We start from the raw sequence: 26,229 nt of genomic DNA on the forward strand, positions 1-26,229 counted from the left end.
GTGGCACAGTCGACCTCCCACAGGGATGTCTGGAAGAGGGGTTTGGCATGTGCTCCCTACAGGGAAGTCAAAGGCCCGCCGCAGGCCCAGGAGGTGGGGCTACAGCAGGTCTTTGCTTCCGAGGCTGGCGTGGCTGAGCTCTGTTGGAGGACCGTGCAGGTCGAGGCCTAGCCGATGGAGGATAATAACGACGTGGCCGAAAGAACAACTTTTTAGTGTCCTTCTTAGGTGGTTGTTTGGAGGACACCTCAGCTGGAATCGATGAGAGTTGTTTCAACGTCTCGTGGTGATCTTTTAATTCAGCTACAATTTGCTGAATTTGTTCTCCAAACAAATTGTCCCCCAAGCAGGGTAAATCAGATAGACGATCCTGGACCTCTGGGCGAAGGTTGGATGACTTTAACCAAGCCCAACATCTGGCTGAGATGGCTGTGGCTGAAACTTTTGTGGAAGCATCGAAGATGTCATAGGCCGTTCTAATTTCGTGCTTCCCTGCCTCAAAGCCTTTGTGAAGAAGGGCTTGAAGCTGTGGTTGGTATTGTTCCGGCAAGGTGTCAGCGTAATCTTGCATCTGTTTAAGGATGGCTCTGTTATATTGAGTCATGTAAAGTTGATAAGAAGCTATGCGTGAAATCAACATAGCTCCATGATACACTTTCCGTCCCACACTATCTAGGAATTTGTTGTCCTTGGTAGGTGGAGTGGAAGAGTGTGGCTTTAGACGCTTGGCCTTCTTTTGCGCGGACTCAACCACAACAGAGCGATGATCCAGTTGAGGCTTCTGAAATCCTGGTGCTGACTGGACAAGATATGTGGAGTCAGCTTTCTTGTTAAATGGTGAAACAGATGAAGGAGATTCCCAGTTTTTCTTTAAAAGATCCAGAAATACCTGGTGAATAGGGATGGAAGCGATGATTTTTGGAGCATCCAGAAATTGGAGCAGTTCCATCATCTGGTGTCTGTCATCGGTTTCAGATTGTAGCTGAAAGGGTACAATTTCCAACATCTCCTTCACAAAATTAATAAAAGAGAGATCCTCAGGAGGAGAACGTTTTCTACTCTCTGTAGGAGACGGTGGTGAAGGTAAATCTGTGTCAGAAGATGTATCATCACCCCAGGTATCGTAGGGATCATGTGGGGCTTGAAGCCCTGAAGGTCCTGGTTGAGGATCCGAGGGCATCGAGTGAAATCTTGATGGCATCGGTGCTGCAGGCGGAACTGGGAATGGCATCGAGGGCTTCGGCGCTGCCGATGGAATCGGTGCCAGTCTTGGAATCGATGGAGCCGAAGGATAAATCGGTGGAGAGACACGAGAAGGCACCGATGGGACCACCCCGGAAGGGGGAATCAGGAACGGTGTTTCTCCTGCCGATGAGAATCCTGTCGGAGACGGTGGTGTTGTCGGTGCTACTGGAACCACCGATGGAAGGGCCGTCATAAGCGCCTCCATGCGGCGCAGTAGCGGTGCTAGAGCTTCCACCAGAGGCTCGGTGGTCGGTTCCCTCCTCGGTGCCGGAGTCGGTGCCAGAGTCGGTGCCGGAATCGGTGCCGGAGACGGTGCCGTTGGAGGTTGGAACTTCTGCATCGCTTTCTCGATGGCCTCCTGGACCAGCCGGTCCAGTTCTGCCCGGAGACCAGGGGTAACGATACCCGGCTCGACGGGAGAGGGAGGCTGAGCCGGAGGGACCACCGTAACCGGTGGGATCACAGCTCCCACACCCCGAGAGGGTGAGGGTTTCCTCGGTGCCTGCGAACGAGACGTGGACGGTGCCAGGTCTGACCGAGGCTTTTTAGTCGGTGGCTCGGCCTGTACGGAGGTCGATGGCTCTGGATCCTCGACGGGCCGAGACTTGTGCCGTCGATGGCGATGTTTGTCTTTCCGATCTCCTCGCCCATCCGGGGAGGGGACAGGAGTCGACGGCCGAGAAGTCATCGATGGTGGACGGTCATGGTGCAACTTTGACGGTGCCGGTTCCGATGACGTCGATGCTATCGATGGCGATGGGGTGCGAGCATGGAAGAGGAGCCCCATCTTCTCCATCCTGGCTTTGTGACCTTTGGGTGTCATTAAGGCACATTTGGTGCAAGTCAGGACATCATGTTCGCTACCTAAACACAAAACACAAACCCTATGGGGGTCTGTGATTGACATAGTCCGGGTGCAATCCGGACATCGACGGAACCCCGTCGCCATGGCCTTGGGCCAAAATTTAGCCGCGGGATCGGTAAGTGCCAACAGGCCTCGAGGGCCAAAATCGACGGTAGTCGATGAAAAACGGCAAAAAAATTACCGGAGTCCGCGAAGTTGAAAAACATTTGTCGAAGGGAGACCCCTGAGGGGCAAATTTTCTTCGGAAAGAAAAAACCGAATTCCTGTCAGGAACGTGGTAGAAGAGCTCCTTTCGCCGCGTGGCAACTGCTGCGCGGAAAAAAGAAGACTGAAGGGAGACCCCTGCTGGCTGCAGGGTCAGTGCCGTGCTGGGCATGCCCAGTAGGGGCCAGTCAAAGTTCTGTTAAACTTTGACAGAAGTTTTCCGTGGTGGGCTCCATCCTCGATGTCACCCATTTGTGAGGACAACCATCCTGCTTGTCCTGTGAGAATTACCCAAACACTAAGAAGAACCCATGCTACTGATGCAATTAATAGCAGTGACTATTCCCTAAGTAAACTTGATTAATAGCAATTAATGGACTTCTCCTCCAAGAACTTATCCAAACCATTTTGAACCCAGTTACACTAACTGCACTAACCACATCCTCTGGCAACAAATTCCAGAGCTTTATTGTGCGTTGAGTGAAAAAGAATTTTCTCCGATTAGTCTTAAATGTGTTACTTGCTAACTTCATGGAATGCCCCCTAGTCCTTCTATTATTCAAAAGTGTAAATAACCGAGTCACATCTACTCGTTCAAGACCTCTCATGATCTTAAAGACCTCTATCATATCCCCCCTCAGCTGTCTCTTCTCCAAGCTGAACAGCCCTAACCTCTTCAGCCTTTCCTCATAGGGGAGCTGTTTCATCCCCTTTATCATTTTGGTTGCCCTTCTCTGTACCTTCTCCATCACAACTATATCTTTTTTGAGATGAGGCGACCAGAATTGTACACAGTATTCAAGGTGCGGTTTCACCATGGAGCGATACAGAGGCATTATGACATTTTCCGTTCTATTAACCATTCCCTTCCTAATAATTCCTAACATTTTATTTGCTTTTTTGACTGCTGCAGCACACTGAGCCGACGATTTTAGAGTATTATCCACTATGATGCCTAGATCTTTTTCCTGGGTGGTAGCTCCTAATATGGAACCTAACCTAAGAGCAAGTATACATAAACATACTCGGTAATGATGCAGAGTGGGTTCCAGAAGCCACTTGTAAAAATTCTTTGATGACAACAGAGTGCAGCCAAGCTCACATGGACCCCATAATAAGAAACTGGCAGCATAATATTATGTAACCCCTTGGTTCTCAAAGTATTAGTTGGGAACTAGGGTTTGTAACCATAAGGGGGAAGCTTTACTTCTAGGCTCTGCTGGTGCAGGCACAAACTGACAGGTATCCATCTTTTGAAACAGAACACAAATAGTTGTTCCAAACAAAAAAGAATAACGCTAGCAGCCGCAACCGTAACCTCAAGTCGCTGGCGTCCCTTCCACCCATACCCCCTTTTACCTTATTGAACATATTTATGCAAAGATCATCTGTTAACAAAGAAACACCAGAACCGTTATTGGAATAATAAGGCCGCAGCTTTAACACATTATTAAAACATAACAATTGGTACCCGAGCCGGTATGTCTCCCCACTGCTGCCCGCCGTGAGGACCAAGCAGAGCAGCCTTGCTCCATAGGCCCCCCGCCTTGTCCCTAAGCAACCCGAGCCACTGTCACCCACGATGACGCGTTCCCAAGCCGGGGGAGGGGAGGCATCTTCATGAGTCCGATGTCAACCCATTCCACTAGCCATGGCTCTGCACACCATGCGCCTTGGCAGAATGCCCCAAACCCCCAACCTCCTGACACATCAGTGTGAATATCCAGATCTTTGCTAGAAAGCAGGGGTCCCTGTATGATGGATAGCCATTGAAAATTTTGAGAAATGAGCTCTACACATTAAAATCTGCACGTATGGCCTTTGACACTCTTAAGAAGTGATGGGGATGCTGTATCCCGACAGTGGCTGCTGCCAGTCTTCTCATTAAAGCTCTTCCCATGGGAATTACGCGACATGTGAAGTTCAATGTTTCTAAGATGGACTATGTAACTCGTAGTGTTATCTTCTTCACCGTAGCCACCTGCTGAATAATTATGCACAGTTTTTCACCTTTTTCCCTCGGAAGCCTAGCGACCATCTTGTTTGAATCCAGCTCAATGCCGAGGAAGGAAATGATCGCTGCCGGACCTTCTGTTTTGGTATGTGCCAAAGGCACACCGAAAACCTCAGCGATGGACTGGAAATCATGGAGCAAGCGATTGCAGGTGGCTGAATGTTTTGGACCCATGAACAAAAAGTAATCTAAATATGAATGATGTTACTTGAAGCTGTCTTCTGTGCTGCCACCCAATGCAGGAATGAGTTAAATAGCTCGAAATAAGTGCATGAGACTGAACATTCCATAGGCATACATTTATCGAAGTAATATTGATTCCTGAACGTAAACCCCAATAATGGGAAACTTCTTGGGTGCACCGGAAATTGTCTAAAGGCTGATTCTATGTCCGATTTTGCCATTAGCACGCCCGCACCACATCTTCTGAGAAGCGCCACAACCAAATCAAAGGATGCGTACTGAACAGAGCATTCCTCTGGGGGCAGCTGGTCATTCACGGATGCTCCTGTGGGGTATGACAGATTCTGAATGAGCCAGAATTTGCCCTTCTCTTTCTTGGGGATTACCGCCAATGGTGAAAGGAACATGTTTTGAAATGGTTGCCGTGGAAAAGGACCTGCCATCCTTCTGAGTGCCAATTTGATATCGAGCTTTTTTTGCACTATGTCGGTGTATTGCATCACTGATGTTGTGTTGCTAGTTTTTGTTCCTTTTATCCGGCCTTGAATGGAATGATGAATCTTTCCTGAAATCCTTGCCAAATCCTCTGTGCATTTTTGCAACAGGGGTAGCATTCCAACCATGCTATCATTGCTTCCAACTTGATGGGTAATGGCGTTTTTTCAAATAACACAGTTTCAACATGTTTTAACATTTCTCCCAGTCGCAAGTTTTTTAATGCACTTTGTTCAGCCTGTGCAGTTCCACACCCAGTAAGAAACATGTTTGAATTTATAATCTTGGAATGTGCATGTTGCCTTGTTATAGCGCCAGCATGTGTTGTCTTGTGCTGGGCCGTCCTGACTGAGTGACTGTTGGGAGATGACCTTCTCCTGTTCCTTGAATGCGCTCCTGCATCGCCTGCTTTTCGTGTCATGTGTTTCACCCACAGGCTGACCTCCTGAATTCCCCATGACATGAAGCGATTCTCTTCCATCTTGTCATGGAATTTCTCATTGTAGTTGAGCCAGGCCCAACCTTCGTGCTCTTGGTATGCTTTGAGAATATTCTCCGCATAACTTAACATGGGACTGAATTGAGAAGAGTCCCAATGTCTCACCACACTTGTCATGTATAGGAATGTTCTTATCCAGTTAACAATATTTTTGGGAACCCTCTTCTCCTTTTCCAGATGTGCTGGTCCATCCTTCGATTTCTTTTTATCATCTGTCCTTTGCCATCCTTGCAAGATGCTAAATATGTCTATGTATGTCCATTTTTGTATTTCTTTGTGTAATTGTTTGGGCATGCTTTCCAATAGCTCTGATAAGGTGGTGAGCGCGGGGGGGCCTCTGCACTCCTTGTCGGCTGCCTTTGCCACAGGCTGTGGGTCGCTGTCACTTGTGGAATCCGAAGACAACACATAAGAACTGTCTGAGCTGGAACTTGTTCTATGCTTGCACTTTTGCGCTTTTTTCCAGCTGTCAAATTAGTGTTTTCAACATCTGTGCCACCCGACTTTGCTCTCTTCCCCGTCCTCATCTCGAGACTCACCCATGTTGCTGTCTCCCATCTGTGCTGATTGATCAGCTCGGCTGGTGGTTGCCCTTTCATCTGGGTTTTGAGTTTCATGGCGCATTCCCGTGTCAGTTTGTGCCACTGCTTCAGCTTGTCCAGTCGTTGCTGTTGTTGGGGCATTAGCATGGACTTCGGATAACCCTCTTGTATTGTTGCCTTCTGCTGCTCTCGCTCCACTTGTATTAAGCTGTGAAAAGGCTCGATGCACTGGCCCTCCCTCATGTGGAGGGAAGGTTCCTTGTGCGGGTGCAGGCCACGGCCACCAAGGCGAATGAAAAGGGTTTTGGCTGCTCATCCCGTCATATGCTGCATAATCACATGGTCACCCCACTTGGCCCCATCCTGGGAATGGGCCGGGTGCGTTGAGACCCCATGGAGATCTCTGATGCTAGTTGCGCTGTCAATGTTCTGAAATGTCGAGTGAGGGGCAGGGTATGGCTGTCCTTGCATCCATCCTAGGAAAGAGGGGGGATGGCTCGATGTTCAGTGGAAACGGGTACCCCTCTATGCTTGTATGTCTTTGGTTCTCGTTCCGGTTGTGGACCTCCGTGGGAGCTCTGGTGTGATGTGTAAGAAGCCGTCGCCCTCTCAGAGGTTTGCTGCTGCGGCTCTAACTCCATGGCCCCTTCTGCCCTTGTCTTCGTAGGGTGGCTGACAGTTATCTACGCGTCGCTCGTTTGTGGCTTGACTGAGGTGCCCACCCGCTGGTCCATTGTCTCTCGCCTCAATCCTCGTCTGCTGTGACTTCATCTTCAGCTGCTCGCCGTTCTTGTGTGCTTTCCACGCCAAGAGGTCTCTTGCCTTGCGGGCAGCATGGTCTCTGTGTTGGTACTTTCAGCAATGTCGCTCTCCTTTGAATTTCTTGAATGCAACCTGCATCCTGGCTCTTCGACTACTGCCATAGTGCCCACGGGAGTGTTGAGGGCTGGACCAGAGGCCATTATGGCGTCTTGGATTGTTCCTGGGACAATGGTAGCTGCACGAGTGCCTATCTTGCACCCCCCCCCCCCCTTTTTCATTCAGGTCTTGAGCCCTGTTCTCCTGGTTCAAGCTTGGCCACTCTGCTTCCCTCTCTTTTTTTTTTTTTTTTATTGAATTAAAACTAACTGCCCTCGGGACGTGGGGCCTAACTACCTAGCCGCACCGGCCCCCACTGGTTTAGGGACTTCCCCCTCCCTTTTAAACTAACACTGCCCCAACCACCAACACGCACTTTTTTTTTTTTTTTTTTTTTTTTAACACCCCATTTTTGGGTTTTTTTTTCATTCCCTTTAATTATGCAGCTAGTTGTGAGGGCTATCATCTCCCCCACCCCCCCCCCTTTTTTTTTTTTTTTTTAATAAGGGGAATCGAACCCCCAGCCTGTAAAGGCAGCCACGAGTTGCCTGCCTCGATCCTGGCTCCCTCTCTACCGGCACTTATCTCTAACTGCCCCGGGACATGCAGGCTGCCTCAAGGGGGCTAGTTCTCCCCCCCCCCCCCCCCGCCCCTTCTCTAACAAGATCAGGCTATCACCTGATCATGAGTGTGTTGGCCTTGCCCATCGGCATGCAATCGCATGCTCCCCCCCCCCCCCCCCCCCCCCGGACCCGCAAACTTAAAAAAAAAAACCCTACCACCCTGGTTTCGTCGAGGTAGTCGTCGTAGGCTCGGAGGGTAGGTGGGAGGCCGGCTATGCGTAGGCGATGCCGATTGCTTGCCAGCTAGGCATAAGAAGGGCCACATGGCCTCCGTCGTGGCCCTTTAAAGGGCCGCTGACATCATCAACCCACGCCGCCTCACCCGCGATAACGTGTTCCCAAGCCAGGGGAGGCGAGGCGAGGCATCAGGCCATGCCACACGTTTGCTTCCCCCCGCCCGCCGGGACGCCACCTCGATCTTGTGTACGGCGCATCAGTTAGAGTGGGCTCTGGCCATGAAGGCACAGGCCCACCTATCGAAGTTGATGGGAATAATCTGACAGATGCATTTTTCCCAGCATCCATGCTTCCCACAGTTCATAATATTCAGAAACAGTTTCTTCTGATACACAGTGCAAGAACCACATTCAAATGGAAAGACAAAGAACCACTAGGGTTCCTCACATCTCAGCTCCTACTGCTGCCCTGCAGTAGCCAAAATTTATTTCCTTTGTCCCCATGGGAAAATATCAAGCACTTTTCATAACTTTCAGGGATTTCACTGTCACTTACTGTACCCTAAGCTTCACTTCCCATGCAGATACCATCACATTTTTGCTCTCTGATAAGTTCTACCAAAAATCTCTACAGCTGAAGATACTCATTCCTATTCTTCTTAATCTGCAGGTAAGACTCCTGGCATTTCAAGAATGAGCTATACAGAGTATTTTCTTTTTCCTCCAATTCAAAGCAACTTCTGCATTGGTCTTCAGACTTCAGGAGACAATCCCAGGAACTTCTCAACCCTAGGAGTGTTCCCCTCCTTTGGCTCCCCCATTGGGCAAGGATCCTCTTTCCTATGGCTCCCAGAGCAATTAACTCATTCCAACCTCTAAATGTTTCATTTTCTGCTTGTACCTCATTTCATTAGCACACCGCCAACAGATACGCATGGTTCATGGACCAAACCATTACTATATCTGAGCTAGGGATCTACAATTGCATAGACATGTACATATACACACATGTATGAAAGACTCTCACTCTTAGCAAAGGTGATCCAAGTTTGGTGGGTAAGTGGGTGACATGGCTGTTACAAATAAAGTTTCATATGAAGTGGTAGGGAAGTTGGGAGAGAAAGCTCCAGATGAAAATTCAAACTACTTCTGATCAAAGGGAAGCAGGCACTCGTGCCAATATACATTTTCTTATGCCACTTCCAAAATGTGCTCAGCTTAGTTACCGATTCTCCAGAACAGATAGAAAGGGTTTTCCTTAACTTGCATTTTGTAGTGGAAGTTTTTAGAATTGCGCTGTACTTATTTGGAAATTATTATAAAATGTTAAACAGTAAAAGCTATAAATACAGAGCTTTAATGTATCTGAAGAAAGTATTCCATCTGCATTCCAAATATCTGTACTTATATAACAATACAATATCTAATGAATAAACAAATCTATAATGACACAAATATATAATTAAGATGATTCATTTCCATCCTTTTTAAATTTTTGGATCTTGTCTTTCAATGGTCATTTGTAAATATTTTATGTGAGTGTAGTAGCAATTTTCTTCATACTGAATTTTGATCAAAACTGCAAAATAGGGAATGTAAAGAAATTTAAAAAGTATACTGTAAGTTCTGACTACTGGGAAATCCAGGTTTTTAAAATAATGTGAAAAATATTTTTCAAATTCATTAAAAAATATCTTCAAAATACATTTCAATAGTCAAAGAAAAGTTTATCTACTTAGCCAATATGGTTTAAAAACAGTATTTGCTATACCACACAATATACAGACTATAGTGATACTAACACAAGCTTAGTGAAAATAAGACGGAGAAGCATATAGATGAGACCTTCAGGGACATAGTAGCCAAGTCCTAACTTCAGACTGGCAGCTCTGGTGCTGCCTTGGAGGAAGAAGGTCTCATGATCAGAGAGCATCAACCTGGTGCACCAGGAAAGGATCCTGCAGCAAGGCCTGCTCCTCAGGTGGTGCATTGTCTTCTTGCACCGAGGATGTGCCCAGGAGGAAAGGGTTAGGTCGGCTTTCATAGTTGGGTAGCTGGTGGGCATGAGGATCGCCTGGTAACATGCCTACCTGGTGCGAAGGTGGCGGTCCTCATGCGTCACCTAGATAGGATTTTAGACAGTACTGGGGAGGAGCTGGCTGTCGTGGTACATGTGGGCACCAATGACATAGGAAAAGGTGGGAGGTAGGTTCTGGAAGCCAAATTTAGGCTCTTAGGTAAAAAGCTGAAATTCAGAACCTCCAGGGTAGCATTCTCTGAAATGCTCCCTGTTCCACGCGTAGGTCCCCAGAGGCAGGCAGAGCTCCGGAGTCTCAATGCATGGATGAGACGACAGTGCAAGAAAGAGGGATTCAGTTTTGTAAGGAACTGGGGAACCTTTTAGGGAGGAGGGAGTCTTCTCTGAAGGGATGGGCTCCACCTTAAACAGGGTGGAAGCAGACTGCTGGTGTTAACCTTTAAAAAGAAGATAGAGCAGCTTTTAAACCAGAACAAAGGGGAAAGCCGACAATCACTCAGCAGCGCATGGTTTGGAAGGAGGTATTTTCAAAGGATACTAATAATGCATTAGAATTAGGGCATCCCAACAGTGAGGCTCCAATAAAGAAAAGTAATCCAAGTGCCTGTAATTAAAAACTCACCTGAGCTAAAAGATTCCAATTTTTCCCTATCAGTGAAAAAGCAGAAAGAAAATACAAACAAAAAACACACTTTGAAATGTTTGTATGCTAATGCCAGAAGTCTAAGAAGTAAGATCGGAAAATTACAATGCATAGCAGTGAATGATGACATCGACTTAATTGGCATCTCAGGGACATGGTGGAAGGAGAATAACCAATGGGCCAGTGCTATACCAGGGTACAAATAATATCACAATGATAGAGAGGAGCATCTGTGAGGCGGGGTGGCACTTTATATCCAGGATGGCATGCAGGATAAAGATCCTGCATGAGACTAAATGCACAATCGAAACTTTATGGGTAGAAATCCCTTGTGTGTTGGGGGAAGAGTATAGTGATAGGAGTAATTCTACCGTCCACCTGGCCAAGATGGTGAGACAGACAGTGAAATTTTAAGAGAAATTAGGGAAGCTAACCAAATTGGTAGTGTGGTAATAATGGGAGATTTCAATTACCCCAATATTGACTGGATAAATGTAACATCGGGATATGCTAGAGAGGTAAAGTTCCTGGATGGAATAAATGACAGCTATATGGAGCAATTGGTTTTGGAAGAGAGAGCGAGAGAGAGAGCAATTTTAGATCTAATTCTCAGTGAAACACAGGATTTGGTGAGAGGTAATGGTGGGGGGGGGGGGGGGGGGGGGAGCTGCTTGGCAAATCTGATCATAATATGATCACATTTGAATTCATGACTGGAAGGGGGACAGTAAGACAATCCATGGCTCTAGTGCTAAGTTTTCAAAAGGGAAACTTTAATAAAATGAGAAACATTGTTAAAAAATACCATCCGGGAACCACAGTCCAGATGTATTCCACACATTAAAAAAAGTGGAAGGAAGGTAAAACGATTACTGGCATGGTTAAAAGCTGAGGAGAAAAAGGCTATTTTAGCCAAAACATCTTCATTCAAAAACTGGAAGAAGGTGCCAACAGAAGAAAATACGATAAAGTGCAAGTGTTGCCAAGTTAACTGTAAGATATAGATAAGACAGGCTAAGAGACAATATGAAAAGAAGTTGGTCGTAGAGGCAAAAACTCAGAGTAAAAACATTTTAAAATATATCCGAAGTAGAAAGCCTACGAGGGAGTCAGTTGGACCGTTAGATGATCGAGGAGTTAAAGGGGCACTTAGAGAAGATAAGGCCATCACGGAAAGATTAAACAATTTCTTTGCTTCGTTGAAGAGAATGCTGGGAAGATACTGGTTCCAGAGAAGGTTTTCATGGGTAATGATTCAGATGGACTGAACAAAATCACGGTGACCCTAGAAGATGTGGTAAGCGTGAATGACAAACTGAAGAGTAGTAAATCACCTGGATGGGATGGTATACACCCCAGAGTTCTGAAGGAACTCAAAAATGAAATGTCAGATCTATTAGTTAAAATTTGTAACCTATCATTAAAATCATACATTGTACCTGAAGACTGGAGGGTGGCTAATGTAACCCCAATATTTAAAAAAGGCTCCCGGGGAAATCTGGGAAGCTACAGACCAGTTAGCCTTACTTCAGTGCCAGGAAAAATAGTGGAAGGTGTTCTAAATCACAGAACATATAGAAAGACAAGGTTTAATGAAACAAAGTCAGCATGGCTTACCCAAAGCAAGTCTTGCCTCACAAATTTGCTTCACTTTTTTGAAGGGGTTAATAAACATTTATTTTATTTATTTAAATGATTTATATACCGGAGGTTCCTGTATAATATACATATCACCCCGGTTCACAAGGAACAGTAACTGTCGCTACATTTAGCGGTTTACATAGAACAGAATAAGAATAAAACAGGAGTTTTTACATTGAACAAAATAAAGTAAACAAGTTTTTTACATTGCACAAATTAATCGAAGTAGGTTACTTTTCTTCGTGTTCTTGGCTCTAGGGGAAAGCTTGTTTGAACAGCCAAGTCTTAAGATTCTTTTTAAATGTAGAGTGGCATGGTTCCAGACGAAGGTCTGGAGGGAGCGAGTTCCAAAGTGAAGGGCCCGCTGTGGATAATGCACGTTTTCTCAGAACGGATTTCGCCGGTTGTGTGATTAGTCTGTTCTGATAGGCGCTTCTGGTTGGTTTCACGGATGTGTGAAGTTGAATTTGAAATGTTAGGTTGAGAGGTGCGATGTTGTGTAAGGCCTTATGTATCATCATTAAAGACTTGAACTGGATCCTGAATTTAATCGGAAGCCAGTGGAGATGGTGGAGGATTGGGGTGATATGATCTCTTTTTTTGGCATTTGATAAAATTCTTGCAGAGGCGTTCAGGACCATCTGAAGTGGTTTGATGGTGCATGCTGGTAGGCCTAGGAGGAGAGAGTTACAGTAATCCAGCTTAGTGAGAATGATGGCTTGTAAAACCATGCGGAAGTCTCTGTATAGGAGGAGTGGTTTGAGTTTCTTTAATGTTTGAAGTTTGAAGAAACATTCTTTTGTTGTGTTGTTGACGAATTTGTTGAGACTGAGTCTGCTGTCTATGATGACTCCCAGGTCTCTAACTTGTTGCGTGGTGGAGAGCCCTGCAGTGTCCGGATGTTGGTTAGTGTTAGAATGTGAGGAGGGGGTATAGTTTTCCGGTGCTATAATGAGGATTTCAGTTTTGTTTTTGTTTAGAACCAAGTTGAGGCTGGTGAGTAGATTGTTGATAGCTGACAGACATTTATTCCAGTATGATATAGCTTTGTGTAGGGAATCTTCTATAGGGATGAGGATTTGAATATCATCCGCGTATAGGTAATGTCTTAGCTTAAGGTTAGTGAGAAGTTGACAGAGCGGGAGCAGATAAATGTTGAAAAGAGTTGGGGAGAGGGATGATCCCTGTGGTACCCCCCTCTTGGATTCGATGGTATGGGACTCTGTTATTTATCTTGACCTTGTATGATCTGTTCTCCAAAAACGATTTGAACCAGTTAAAAGCTACTCCTGTAATGCCGATGTCTATTAGGCATTGCAGGAGGCATGAGTGGTTTACGGTATCAAACGCTGATGAGAGATCCAGGAGAGCGAGGAGGCAAGGTTGGCCCTTTTCTAGGTTGAAAATGATAGTGTCGGATAATGATGTTAATAATGATTCGGTGTTCATAGTCTTACGAAACCCAAATTGGTTTGAGATGAGGATATTGTTTTCGTCAAGATATTCAGTAAGTTGTTTGTTTACAACTTTCTCCATAACTTTGGCAATGAAAGGGAGGTTTGCTATGGGTCTAAAGTTGGCTGGGTCTGAGGTGGGTAAGTTAGGTTTTTTGAGGAGCGGCTTGAGCATGGCTAACTTGAGTTGGTTCGGGACATGTCCTTGGGTGAAGGAGCAGTTAATGATGTCTGCTAAAGGTTTGGCTATGGTGTTGGTGATCAGACTCAATTTGTTGGATGGAATATGGTCTGATGGATGGGAGGATGGTTTTATCTTTTTGAGAATATTCTCTATTTCTAAAGTGGATGTGAGTTCAAAAGTGTTGAGCACTGTTAGTGAAGTGTTGGGTTGTTTGACATTTGGGTGTGATGGTTGTTGATCTGTTGGGAGTGGTGGTTGTTGAGCGGTTGAGTGTGGTGTTTGTTGGGCGGTTGATCGTGATGATTGGGGGCTGAGGTTGATTACGTGTTTTGGATGTGTAGATGGTCCCTTGAGGGGGGCTAGGAGTGAGGTGATTTTGTTGTCAAAGAAGTCTGCCAGTTCGTTCGCTTTATTGAGTGCTTGATCGTCTGGAATGGTAGGTGCCGGGGGTTTTGTGAGGGTTGATACAAAGGAGAAAAGAGCTCTTGAATCAAAAATGAGGTGGTGGATTTTTTTGGAGAAGAATATTCTCTTTGTTGTGTTGATGTTGTTTCTGTATGAGTTAAGGCATGATTTGTAGATGAGGAGGGTGGTTGAAGATGGGTTTTTTCGCCAATTTTGTTCCTTGCATCTCAACTCGTGTTTATGATTTTTTAGCTCCGGTGTGAACCAGGGTCTCCTGTTGTCTTTGTTTGGATTGATGGATTTAGTTGTCATGGGGCAAATTTGATCTGCAACCTTTTTAGTGATGTTGGTCCATGATGAAGTTGCTGAGTTTACGTCGGAAAGGTCTAGGTGTTCAAGTTCCTTGGCCAGGTGTTCACTGAGTTGGTCTCCTGAGCACTGTTTCCTAAACGATATAGTTATTGGTTGTGTAGATTGTGGTGGAAGTTCTTTTATTTTTAACACCGATGAAATAATTCTATGGTCTGACCAAGGTATTGGAGTGCAAGTTGGAGTGGTGTGGGATGTGATACCTTCATTTATGAAGATAAGGTCCAGCGTATGGCCTGCTTTGTGGGTTGGTTCTGTCACTATTTGTCTGAAACCCATATTGTTGAGAGAGGAGAGAAGAGTTTTACAGTTGGTAGAATGAGGTTGGATATCTACGTGCAGATTAAAATCTCCCATGAGGATGGTAGGTTTTCTGGAATTTAGGTGTTTTGCTGTAAGTTCTATGATGGATGATGGGTCTGCTTCCAGTATTCCGGGGGGAGCAAAAATTAGGCCGATCGTCAAATGTTTTGAGTTGAATAGGGCAAATTCAATCTTTGATATGTTGTTGGAAGTCTGCAATGTCAGACCCAGTGTTTTTTTGGCTGCCAGGAGAAGTCCACCTCCTCTTTTTTTGGGTCTGGGAATAGAGAGAACATCGTACTCCTGTATGGGTAGCTGATTTATTAGCGCAGTGTTGGAGGGTTTTAACCAGGTTTCTGTGATAGCACAGATGTCAGGTTTTGTATCGGATAGGTAGTCGTTGAATATATGACTTTTCTTGGCGATCGATTGTGCATTAATCAAAGTGAGTGAGAAAAGAGTTAGTCCAAGGAATTGAGTGACTGGTGTCAGCAAGATGGGCCTGAGCCTCTGTTGACGATTGTGATGGGGGGGGGGGGTAGGGGGCTTTGGTGTTCTCCATTTGGGATTGTGGATGATGGGAATTGTGAGGGGGTGCATGTTGGGATGTAAGTGGTTGAAGTGGAAGACTGTAGGAATCGTTACGGTCAGAAAGGAGTGCTAGGCGAATGCTGTCTGGAGAGAGCTGGACGAATGTGGTTTGAAGAGTGCTGGGCGAATAATGTTAGAAGTGTGCTGGATGTATGATGGGCGTGTGTTGGGCGAGTGCAGTCCGGAGAGTGATGGGCGAGTGCAGTCCGGAGAGTGATGGGCGAGTGCAGTCCAGAGAGTGATGGGCGAATGTTAAGCGGAAGCAGACCTGGTGGCGTTGGGTGGACGTATAATGAGATGTTTAAAGTTCCTCTGAGGAGTCTGCTGGCAATTCTGGAAATTCCACGAGCTTTCGTTGTAAAGTTGGCTTGGTAGCTGGGGCTTGGATAATAAAGCCGTTCTTTGGTGATGTTTGTGCTTTGATTTGTTGGTGCTGATGTTATGTTGTATGATAAACATGTATGTTATGTTGTATGTTATGTATGTTATGTATTATAACATGTATGTTATGATGTATGATAAACATGTAGATAAAGGTTAACTAGTAGATGTAAACAAAGTTCCTCATGAGACGCTTCAAGGAAAATTAAAAAGTCATGGGATAGGTAGAGATGTCCTTTCGTGTATTACAAACAGATTAAAAGACTGGAAACAGAAAGTAGGATTACATGGAAAATTTTCTCAGTGGAGTGGGGTGGGCAGTGGAATGCCTCAGAGATCTGTACTTGGACCCATGCTTTTCAATATATTTATAAATGATTTGGAAAGGAATCAACGAGTGAGGTAATCAAATTTGCAGATATAAAATTCTTCAGAGTAGTTAAATTACAAGCTGTGATAAATTGCAGGAGGACCTTGTGAGACTGGAAAATTGGGCATCCAAATGGCAGATGAAATTTAATGTGGATAAGTGCAAGTTGCTGCAAGGTGATGCATATAGGGAAAAATAACCCATGCTATAGTTACATGATGTTAGGTTCCATATTCGGAGCTACTACCCAGGAAAGAGATCTAGGTGTCATAGTGGATGATACATCTAAATAGTCATATCAGTGTGCTGTGCAAATCGAAAAAGCAAAAAGAATGTTAGCAATTATTAGGAAGGGAATGGTGAATAAAACGGAAAATGTCATAATGCCTCTGTATCGCTCCATGGTGAGACCGCACCTTGAATACTGAGTACAATTCTGGTCTCTGCATCTCAAAAAAAGATATAGTTGTGATGGGGAAGATACAGAGAAGGGCAACAAAAATGATAAAGGGGATAGAACAGCTCCCCTATGAGGAAAGGCTAAAGAGGTTAGGACTGTTCAGCTTGGAGAAGAGATGGCTGAGGACGGATATGATAGAGGTCTTCAAAAATCATAAGAGGTCTAGAATAGGTAACTGTGAATCTGTTATTTACACTTTCGGATAGTAGAAGGACTAGGGGGCACTCCATTAAGTCAGCATGTAGCACATTTAAAACTAATCAGAGAAAGTTCATTTTCACTCAACATACAATTAAACTCTGGAATCATTTGCCAAGGGGATGTAGTTAGAGCAATTAGTGTACCTGGGATTAGAAAAGGTTTGGAGCTTGCCAGAGGTGGGTGTGTATGTGAATGGGATCATGCCAGAGTTGTGGTTGTGGTTGTGTGTGTGTGGTTTTGTGTGTGTGTGTGTGTGTGTGTATGTAAAAATGGGATCATGCCAGAGTTGTGAGAGAGAGAGAGTGTGTGTGTGTGTGTGTGTGAGAGAGTGAGAGAATGGGATCATGCCAGAGATGTGTGTGTGTGTGGGAATGGGATCATGCCAGAGATGTGAGGGGGTGTGTGTGTGTGTGTGTGTGTGTGTGTGAGAATGGGATCATACCAGAGATGTGGTGGTGATGGTGGTGGTGGGGTGTGTGTGTGTGTGTGTGTGTGTGTGTGTGTGTGTGTGTGTGAATGGGATCATGCCAGAGATGTGGTTGTGTGTGTGAGTGTGAGTGTGTGAGAATGGCATCATGCCAGAGATGTGGTTGTGGTTGTGTGTGTGTGGGTGTGAGTGTGTGAGAATGGCATCATGCCAGAGTTGTGGTTGAGTATACCCAGTGACACATACCAAACATTTGCTCTAAACATAGAAACATAGAAATGACGGCAGAAGAAGACCAAACGGCCCATCCAGTCTGCCCAGCAAGCTTCACACATTTTTTTTCTCATACTTATCTGTTTCTCTTAGCTCTTTGGTTCTATTTCCCTTCCACCCCCACCATTAATGTAGAGAGCAGTGATGGAGCTGCATCCAAGTGAAATATCAAGCTTGATTAGTTAGGGGTAGTAACCGCCACAATAAGCAAGCTACACCCATGCTTATTTGTTTTACCCAGACTATGTTATTCAGCCCTTATTGGTTGTTTTTCTTCTCCCCTGCCGTTGAAGCAGGAAGCTAACATCTATGAAAGGCATACCTTATGGTTTTCCTAGAGTTTAAGGCATGAAGCAAAAACAGAAAGGGCAGGATAAGGCATTTATAATAAGATGAAGACAGCACTGTACCATATCGCTATGCAGCCATTCCATCAATGTTTCTGCTGTTGAATCAGGAACTTGGCATCGTAATCCCTCCTTTTCGCCTGCTTCCATCAGTTCCAGCAACCCACACAGATCTTCCATGAGATGTAGCACTCGCAAGCTTCCCATGAAAGGAGAGGTAGGGGACTGGCAGTCAAATATCCCATTGGAGTACTCCAAGGCCTTGGAGCCTAATAAAAAGATATTAAAAGTTTTTAATTTAGCATTTGCATCATATAACTTCCTTGTTGCCTTCTCATTTCCTAAAGAGAGGACGTAAACATCTAAGATACAGGTAAATCCTCATTTAACTGATATGCCACTGTAGCATATTCAGGCCAGGTGCAGCCACAGGAACAGTTTCAGGAATACCATAAGACGATTAACTTGGTTCAGGTGTAATTATTTGTTTACAGTGCGTCACAAGTGCATAAATCAAAGTAATAGCTCACCTTGCATCAGGCACACATATTAGGTAGACAAAGCATATGAATATCCTGCGAGGTCTTACCAGTTCCCCTGAGGCCTCCTCTAGCTCTCTAGGTCTCCCTTCACCTTCTGCCTTAAGGAGGTCTGGCTAGATAACTGAACCCAGCTCTTTAAGGTAGAATGAGGGAGTTGCCTGTATACTCCATCATATGCTCTCCCCCCTCAGCTTGGCCAAGTCAGGTCTAGCATCCAGATATGCCTAGGGTAAACCCCGGCTCGGATTCCAGTGCAGTCCCCCTCCAGTCATAACCAAGAGATGTCTCCAAGGGTCCATCAAGCCCAGTATCCTGTTTCCAACAGTGGCCAATCCAGGCCATAAGAACCTGGCAAGTACCCAAAAACTAAGTCTATTCCATGTTACCGTTGCTAGTAATAGTGGTGGTTATTATCTAAGTCAACTTAATAGCAGGTAAAGGACTTCTCCGCCAAGAACTTATCCAATCCTTTTTTAAACACAGCTATATTAACTGCACTAACCACATCTTCTGGCAACTAATTCCAGAGTTTAATTCTGTGTTCAGTGAAAAAGAACTTTCTCCGATTAGTTTTAAATGTGCCACATGCTAACTTCATGGAGTGCCCCCTAGTCTTTCTATTATCCGAAAGAGTAAAAAACCGATTCACATCTACTCGTTCTAGACCTCTCATGATTTTAAACACCTCTATCATATCCCCCCCTCAGCCGTCTCTTCTCCAAGCTGAAAAGTCCTAACCTCTTTAGTCTTTCCTCATAGGGGAGCTGTTCCATTCCCCTTATTTTAGTAGCCCTTCTCTGTACCTTCTCCATCGCAATTATATCTTTTTTGAGATGCAGCGACCAGAATTGTATACAGCATTCAAGGTGCGGTCTCACCATGAAGCGATACAGAGGCATTATGACATTTTCCGTTTTATTCACCATTCCCTTTCTAATAATTCCCAACATTCTGTTTCCTTTTTTGACTGCCGCAGCACACTGAACTGATGATTTCAATGTGTTATCCACTATGACGCCTAGATCTCTTTCTTGGGTAGTAGCACCTAATATGGAACCTAACATTGTGTAATTATAGCATGGATTATTTTTCCCTATATGCATCACCTTGCATTTGTCCACATTAAATTTAATCTGCCATTTTGATGCCCAATTTTCCAGCCTCACAAGGTCTTCCTGCAATTTATCACAATCTGCTTGTGATTTAACTACTCTGAACAATTTTGTATCATCTGCAAATTTGATTACCTCACTTGTCGTATTTCTTTCCAGATCAGTAAGGGTCCCTTACTTTTCAATATATTTCCACTGCCCACTCCCTTCCACTGAGAAAATTGTCCATTTAATCCTACTCTCTGATTCCTGTCTTTTAGCCAGTTTGTAATCCACGAAAGGACATAGCCACCTATCCCATGACTTTTTATTTTTCCTAGAAGCCTCTCATAAGGAACTTTGTCAAATAACTTCTGAAAATCCAGGTACACTACATCTACCGGTTCACCTTTATCCACAGGTTTATTAACTCTTTCAAAAAAGTGAAGATTTGTGAGGCAAGACTTGCCTTGGGTAAAGCCATGCTGACTTTGTTCCATTAAACCATGTCTTTCTATATGTTCTGTGATTTTGATGTTTAGAACACTTTCCACTATTTTTCCTGGCACTGATGTCAGGCTAACCGGTCTGTAGTTTCCCGGATCGCCCCTGGAGCCCTTTTTAAATATGGGGGTTACATTAGCTATCCTCCAGTCTTCATGTACAATGGCTGATTTAATGATAGGTTACAAATTTTTACTAATAGGTCTGAAATTTCATTTTTTAGTTCCTTCAGAACTCTGGGGTGTATACCATCCGGTCCAGGTGATTTACTACTCTTCAGTTTGTCAATCAGGTCTACCACATCTTCTAGGTTCACCGTGATTTGATTCAGTCCATCTGAATCATTACCCATGAAAACTTTCTCCAGTACGGGTACCTCCCCAACATCCTCTTCAGTAAACACCAAAGCAAAGAAATAATTTAATCTTTCCATGATGGCCTTATCTTCTATAAGTGCCCCTGTAACCCCTCAATCATTTAACGGTCCAACTGACTCCCTCACAGGCTTTCTGTTTCGGATATATTTTAAAAAGTGTTTACTGTGAGTTTTTGCCTCTACGGCCAACTTCTTTTCAAATTCTCTCTTAGCCTGTCTTATCAATGTCTTACATTTAACTTGTTTGCTAACAGGGATCTTCTTCTTCAGTACAAACAAAAACCTTTTTCCTCAAAATTTGACATGTGTGTTGAGGTTTTCGGCATTGAGTAATGAGGTGGTTAACATTGTAAGATCTCACTAGCAAGTGGTTTCCCTCCTTTTCTTGAGCATCCAACATTAGTGACTTGGTAGTGCGGTCCGCGTTTGATTCTACACATGCTGATTTACCTGGAGGCGGCCATCAAATCTGTGGCAAATGCGACATGTGTTCCCTGTCTATTACAGGTGACCAATGGATATGCCCTGGATCAAACATAGTGGTGAATCAGTTGGTACATACTGATTGCGACTCCAATTGTGTGGTTTACGTGATTCAGTGCCCCTGTGACAAAATTTATGTGGGACGCACCAAAAGGAAGATCCGTACGAGACTTATAGAACATAGAAGCTGTATCAAGACTTCCAAACTTACAGCCCCTCTTGTTCAGCATTGTTTAGATGCCAAGCACAACTTTCTGCATTTGCGTTGGTCTGTGTTGGAAAAAGTTCGGATGAGTAACAGAGAAGGAGACATTCAAGCTCGGCTTAACAGACGTGAACATTTCTAGATTTTTAAACTTGGTTCTGTGTGCCCTCTGGGCTTAAATGAGAAAATTAATTGGTACTCGCTGATCTAGCTGAAATTTGTACATTCTTCTTACTTGCTACTACTTTAGGATTGAGATAAACACCTTGGTTTAGTACAGTGGTGAGCATCCCAGGATTTGAGTCCTTATAGACCATAGATTTTTTTGGTATTTATTTGCATAATCGGACCTGGTTGAGACCTTCTTGGGTTCTCATTTGCACAATCGGACCGGGTTGGGACCTCTTTGGTGCTTTGAAGGACTTGTTTTTCACTATATTTTTGGTATGCTTGAACCTTTTTTTGGTCCTGAAAGATTTGTAGAAGTGACCGTTTTTTCTTATTGCTCATATAATGTTTATATATCTAGTATTGAGTTGCAAACTGAGAAGAGATAGATACAGTGGATTGAGTTCTCCATGACCCAATTGAGGGCTGAGATGTGACGTAAGCATTTCCAGTTTCACGATAAAAAGCCAGGGGGGGGGGGGCCGGTCTGCCATGTTTTTTTTTTTGGTTGTTTTTTTTTTTTTTTTAATCAAGAGCGGGTCTGAAGCCAGACTGCGAAGAGAAGGAACTGTTGAGTTAACCACAGATGTTTTGGAGAATGAACAGCATTTGACTGGAGCCGTCACGGGATATGGAGTGCAGCCTTTTCATGAGCGTTTTCCACTGAGGCAGGACTGGGTGGTCCGAAACACGATCGTGTCGGGACTGGGACTGTTTGCTGCATCAGATGAGTATTACTTTGAAGTGGGACTGTTTGCTATATTAGATGAATATTACTTTGCAGGGTGTTTCATACGTAGAAATATGGGATTGTTTCCTAAGGATTATAAAGAACTATAAAGGAATACCTATTCATTCGCTCCATTGATCCGAGGAGTTACTGACTCATGGGGTTAGTAAGTCAGCTCCAGTTGGTTTATTTTTAAGAAAAATTTTGAAACATAAAAATATAAAAAGGGGTCAACAATTAAATAAAGTAAATGGACCATAGCCAGATTGAGTTTCATTGAAATACAAACTCATAGAGTGTGGGTCCTACAAACAATGTATGGGTATTGCTAGATATGTGGTTACAATTGAAAAGAAAAAAATTTTGACCAGTGAAACCTACTGTTTTTGTGAGTGTGTTACATTTATGCATTATCCTATTTTCCTCTGTTGGATCCTTCTTCCAGTTTTTGAATGAAGATCTTTTGGCTAAAATAGCTTCTTTCACCTCACATTTTAACCATTTTACCTGGATTATAAAGTACTTAAATCATGCATGCGGGACATCGCCAAAATTGCAGCTTTGGCATTTTGACAACTTGTGATCCCAAGCATGTTCCCATTATCATTCTGGGGCTCTGTCCCCATTCTTTGCTCCTTCTTGTTTTGCTCCGCTAACTTGCATTCGCATGCCAGATCATCAAGCCAAGGACATTCTTCCTTTGCATGACCTTCTGTTTTACAGAAAGCACATTCCTGTAGGGCCGATCCTGCCCTACCAGGTTCATTTAAAGACTCTTTAGTTTACAACTGTCTATATGGACAATGGTCTTCTTCATGCCCACTCTCCACACAAAGCCCCATTTCTGGGTTGTTCCCATCCTCCGAATTCCCTTTTTTCTTTTGGGTTGAGGGTTGTCACTGCTTCAGAGTGTTATTTTTAAGTATGCATACTTCTTCCTACGAAGCTGCTGGGTCACCAGGCTAACATTCATAAGTTCACTTTGGTCATACAGACAATCCCTTGCCAAGTTTCCTTTCTGTCCACAGTTAAAACATATGGAAAATGGAGAGATTACTTACCTGATAATCTCATTTTCCTTAGTGTAGGCAGATGGACTCAGGACAAATGGGTATAGTGTGCTCGTGCTAGCAGTTGGAGACGGATCTGACGTCAGCACGTAGTACATATACCCCTGCAGGAAGTGCAGAAGCTCAGTAATCTTCCTTGCAAAAGCATTATGGATATATGTGTGACTGACCGATCGATTAACTGAACATGATTAACCTGACCGATTGACAGTAGCTGGAGACCGCCAGTGTTCTCAACCGGAAGGCGTCGACACCCGGCAGGGTGGATGGCCTATGTAAGAAAACATGGCTTAACTTGAATCGGTGAATCCCCACGTATATTAGCAGCCGGGCGGGATGCTGAGTCCATCTGCCTACACTAAGGAAAACGAGATTATCGGGTAAGTAATCTCTCCATTTCCTAGCGTGTAGCAGATGGACTCAGGACAAATGGGATGTACAAAAGCTACTCCCGGACTGGGTGGGAGGCTGCCCGAGGTCTGTTTAGGATTGCCTTTGCAAATGCTGTGTCCTCCCTGGCCTGGACGTCCAGACGGTAGAATCTGGAGAAGGTATGGATGGAGGACCACGTTGCCACTCTACATATCTCTGCAGGCGACAGCATCCTAGTTTCTGCCCAAGAGGCTTGTGCTCTGGTAGAGTGAGCCTTGACCCGTAGAGGTGGTGGTTTTCCCGCTTCTACGTAGGCCGCCTTGATAACTTCTTTGATCCAGCGAGCAATAGTTGCCCGTGAGGCCGCTTCACCTTGCCTCTTCCCATTGTGAAAGACGAACAGGTGGTCCGTCTTTCATACTGCTTCCGACATTTCCAGGTATCTGGAAAGCAGCCTGCCGATGTCAAGATGACGCAATATTCGACCTGCTTCCCATTTCTTCAACCCTTCCATGGTTGGCAAGGATATGGTTTGGTTGAGGTGGAAATGTGAGACTACTTTGGGTAAGAAGGAGGGAACCGTGCGAAGATGGATAGCCCCTGGGGTGATTCTGAGAAACGGATCGCGGCAGGACAGTGCTTATAGCTCTGAGATGCGGCGTGCTGAGCATACGGCCAGCAAGAACACCATCTTCAAGGTTAACAAACGGAGGGACAGCCCTCGGAGGGGTCTGAAGGTGGGTCCCGCTAGGAATTCCAAAACTAGGTTGAGGTTCCACAGGGGCACTGGCCATTTCAGTGGCCGGCGAATGTGTTTGACTCCTTTCAGGAAACGTGAAACGTCTGGGTGTGTGGCAATGCTGTTGCCGTCACACATGGGGCCGTAGCAGGATAGCGCTGCCACCTGAACCTTGATTGAATTGAGGGACAGACCCTTCTGAAGCCCATCTTGCACGAAAGCCAAAATGATGGGGATTTTAGCGGCATGTGGATTGGTGCTGCGATTTTCGCACCAGGCTTCAAATACTCTCCAGATCCTTATATAAGTTAGTGATGTGGAGAACTTGCGTGCTCGGAGGAGTGTATCTATTACCGACCCCGAGTATCCCCTTTTCTTCAGTCGAGCCCTCTCAATAGCCAGACCGTAAGAGAGAATTGAGCTGGATCCTCGTGGAGGATGGGACCTTGTCGCAGCAGGTCCCTGTGAGGGGGCAGGGGTAGAGGATCCCCAGCCAGTAGTCTTCTCATGTCTGCGTACCAGGGTCTTCTTGGCCAGTCCAGGGCCACCAGAAGAACTAGGCCTCTGTGCCGCTGAATCTTGTGTATAATGGCGCCCAGCAGGGGCCATGGGGGAAAGGCATATAGCAGGATCCCCTGAGGCCATGGCTGCATCAGGGCGTCGATCCCGTGGGATAGAGGATCTCGCCTGCGACTGAAGTATCTGGGTACTTGAGCGTTGGACCTGTCCGCTAGTAGGTCCATGCCCGGAGTCCCCCACTGATCCACAATCATCTGGAAGGCCGTGGATGACAGCTGCCATTCCCCCGGGTCTAGGCTTTTTCTGCTGAGGAAGTCTGCCGTGGTATTGTCCTTCCCGGCGATGTGGACGGCTGAGATGTCCTGGAGATCTGCTTCCGCCCAAGAAATCAGGGGGGCTATTTCTAAGGATAACTGTCAGCTTCAGGTTCCGCCCTGTCGGTTGATATATGCCACCGTGGTGGCATTGTCCGACATCACTCTGACTGCCTTGTTTCGAAGTCTGTGTGCAAATCGTAGGCAGGCTAACCTGACTGCCCATGCCTCTAGTCGGTTGATGTTCCACCCCGACTCTTCCCTGTTCCACCGCCCTTGGGCGATTAGCTCTTCACAGTGTGCTCCCCAGCCGCTCAGGCTGGCATCTGTAGTGAGCAGGGTCCAGGATGGGGAGGACATCTTTGACCCCCAGCTCGTGTGGCTGGGCTGCAGCCAGCACCATAACTGATTCCGTACTCTGGCCGGTAGAGGTAGATGCACGGTGTAGTTCTGTAATCGTGGGCTCCACTGAGATAGGAGGGCGCGTTGTAACGGTCTCATATGAGCCCGTGCCCATGGTACCACTTCCAGAGTGGAGGCCATTAGGCCGAGGACCTGTAGGTAATCCCAAGCTGTGGGCCGGGTGGTGCTCAGCAGGTTCTGCAAACTATTCCGGAGTTTTGATTTCCTCTTGGAGGTCAGGCTGACCTTGTCTTCCTGGGTGTCGAATCTGACTCCTAGGTATTCCAGCGACTGCGAAGGCTGTAGGGAACTCTTGTTTGTGTTGACTACCCATCCTAGGCTTTCCAGAAGAGATATAACTCTGTTGGTTGCCCGGTGGCTCTCCTCCGGTGACTTTGCCCTGATCAGCCAATCGTCTAGGTAGGGATGGATGAGAATTCCTTCCTTCCTGAGTGATGCCGCCACCACTACTATTACCTTGGTAAAGGTCCGCAGCGAGGTGGCTAACCCGAAGGGTAAAGCCCGGAACTGAAAGTGCTGTTTCAGGACTTTGAAGCATAAGTAGCGCTGGTGATCCCGATGGATTGGGATATGCAAGTAAGCCTCTGACAGATCCAGGGATGTGAGATACTCCCCTGGCTGTATTGCACTTCGGACTGACCGCAGAGTTTCCATGCAAAATCCTGGGACCCTTAAGTGCCGGTTGACTGACTTGAGGTCCAGGACGGGTCTGAAGCTGCCCCCCTTCTTGGGTGCGATGAAATAAATGGAGTAATGCCCAGAATTTATCTCCCATGCAGGCACTGGGATTATGGCTTTTAGGGACAGGAGCCTCCACAAGATAGCTTCCAGTGCCGCCCTCTTGAGGGGTAGACAAGGAGATTCCACAAACTTGTCCGGAGGGAGACGAAGGAAGTCCAGGT

General features: G+C 45.5%; 1 protein-coding gene across 1 annotated transcript in view; it reads right to left on the reverse strand.

The window, feature by feature from the left end:
• The window catches only part of PPFIBP1 (PPFIA binding protein 1), a 1,178,807-nt gene that overhangs the window by 878,287 nt on the left and 274,291 nt on the right, over nucleotides 1–26,229 (reverse strand). Inside the window, exon 4 of the mRNA XM_029597487.1 lies at nucleotides 17,855–18,060. Within this exon, the coding sequence (XP_029453347.1) occupies nucleotides 17,855–18,060 (206 nt within the window). The remainder of the gene's footprint in view (nucleotides 1–17,854; nucleotides 18,061–26,229) is intronic.

The sequence above is a fragment of the Rhinatrema bivittatum genome, chromosome 4 (assembly GCF_901001135.1).
Source record: "Rhinatrema bivittatum chromosome 4, aRhiBiv1.1, whole genome shotgun sequence".
Classification (NCBI taxonomy): domain Eukaryota; kingdom Metazoa; phylum Chordata; class Amphibia; order Gymnophiona; family Rhinatrematidae; genus Rhinatrema; species Rhinatrema bivittatum.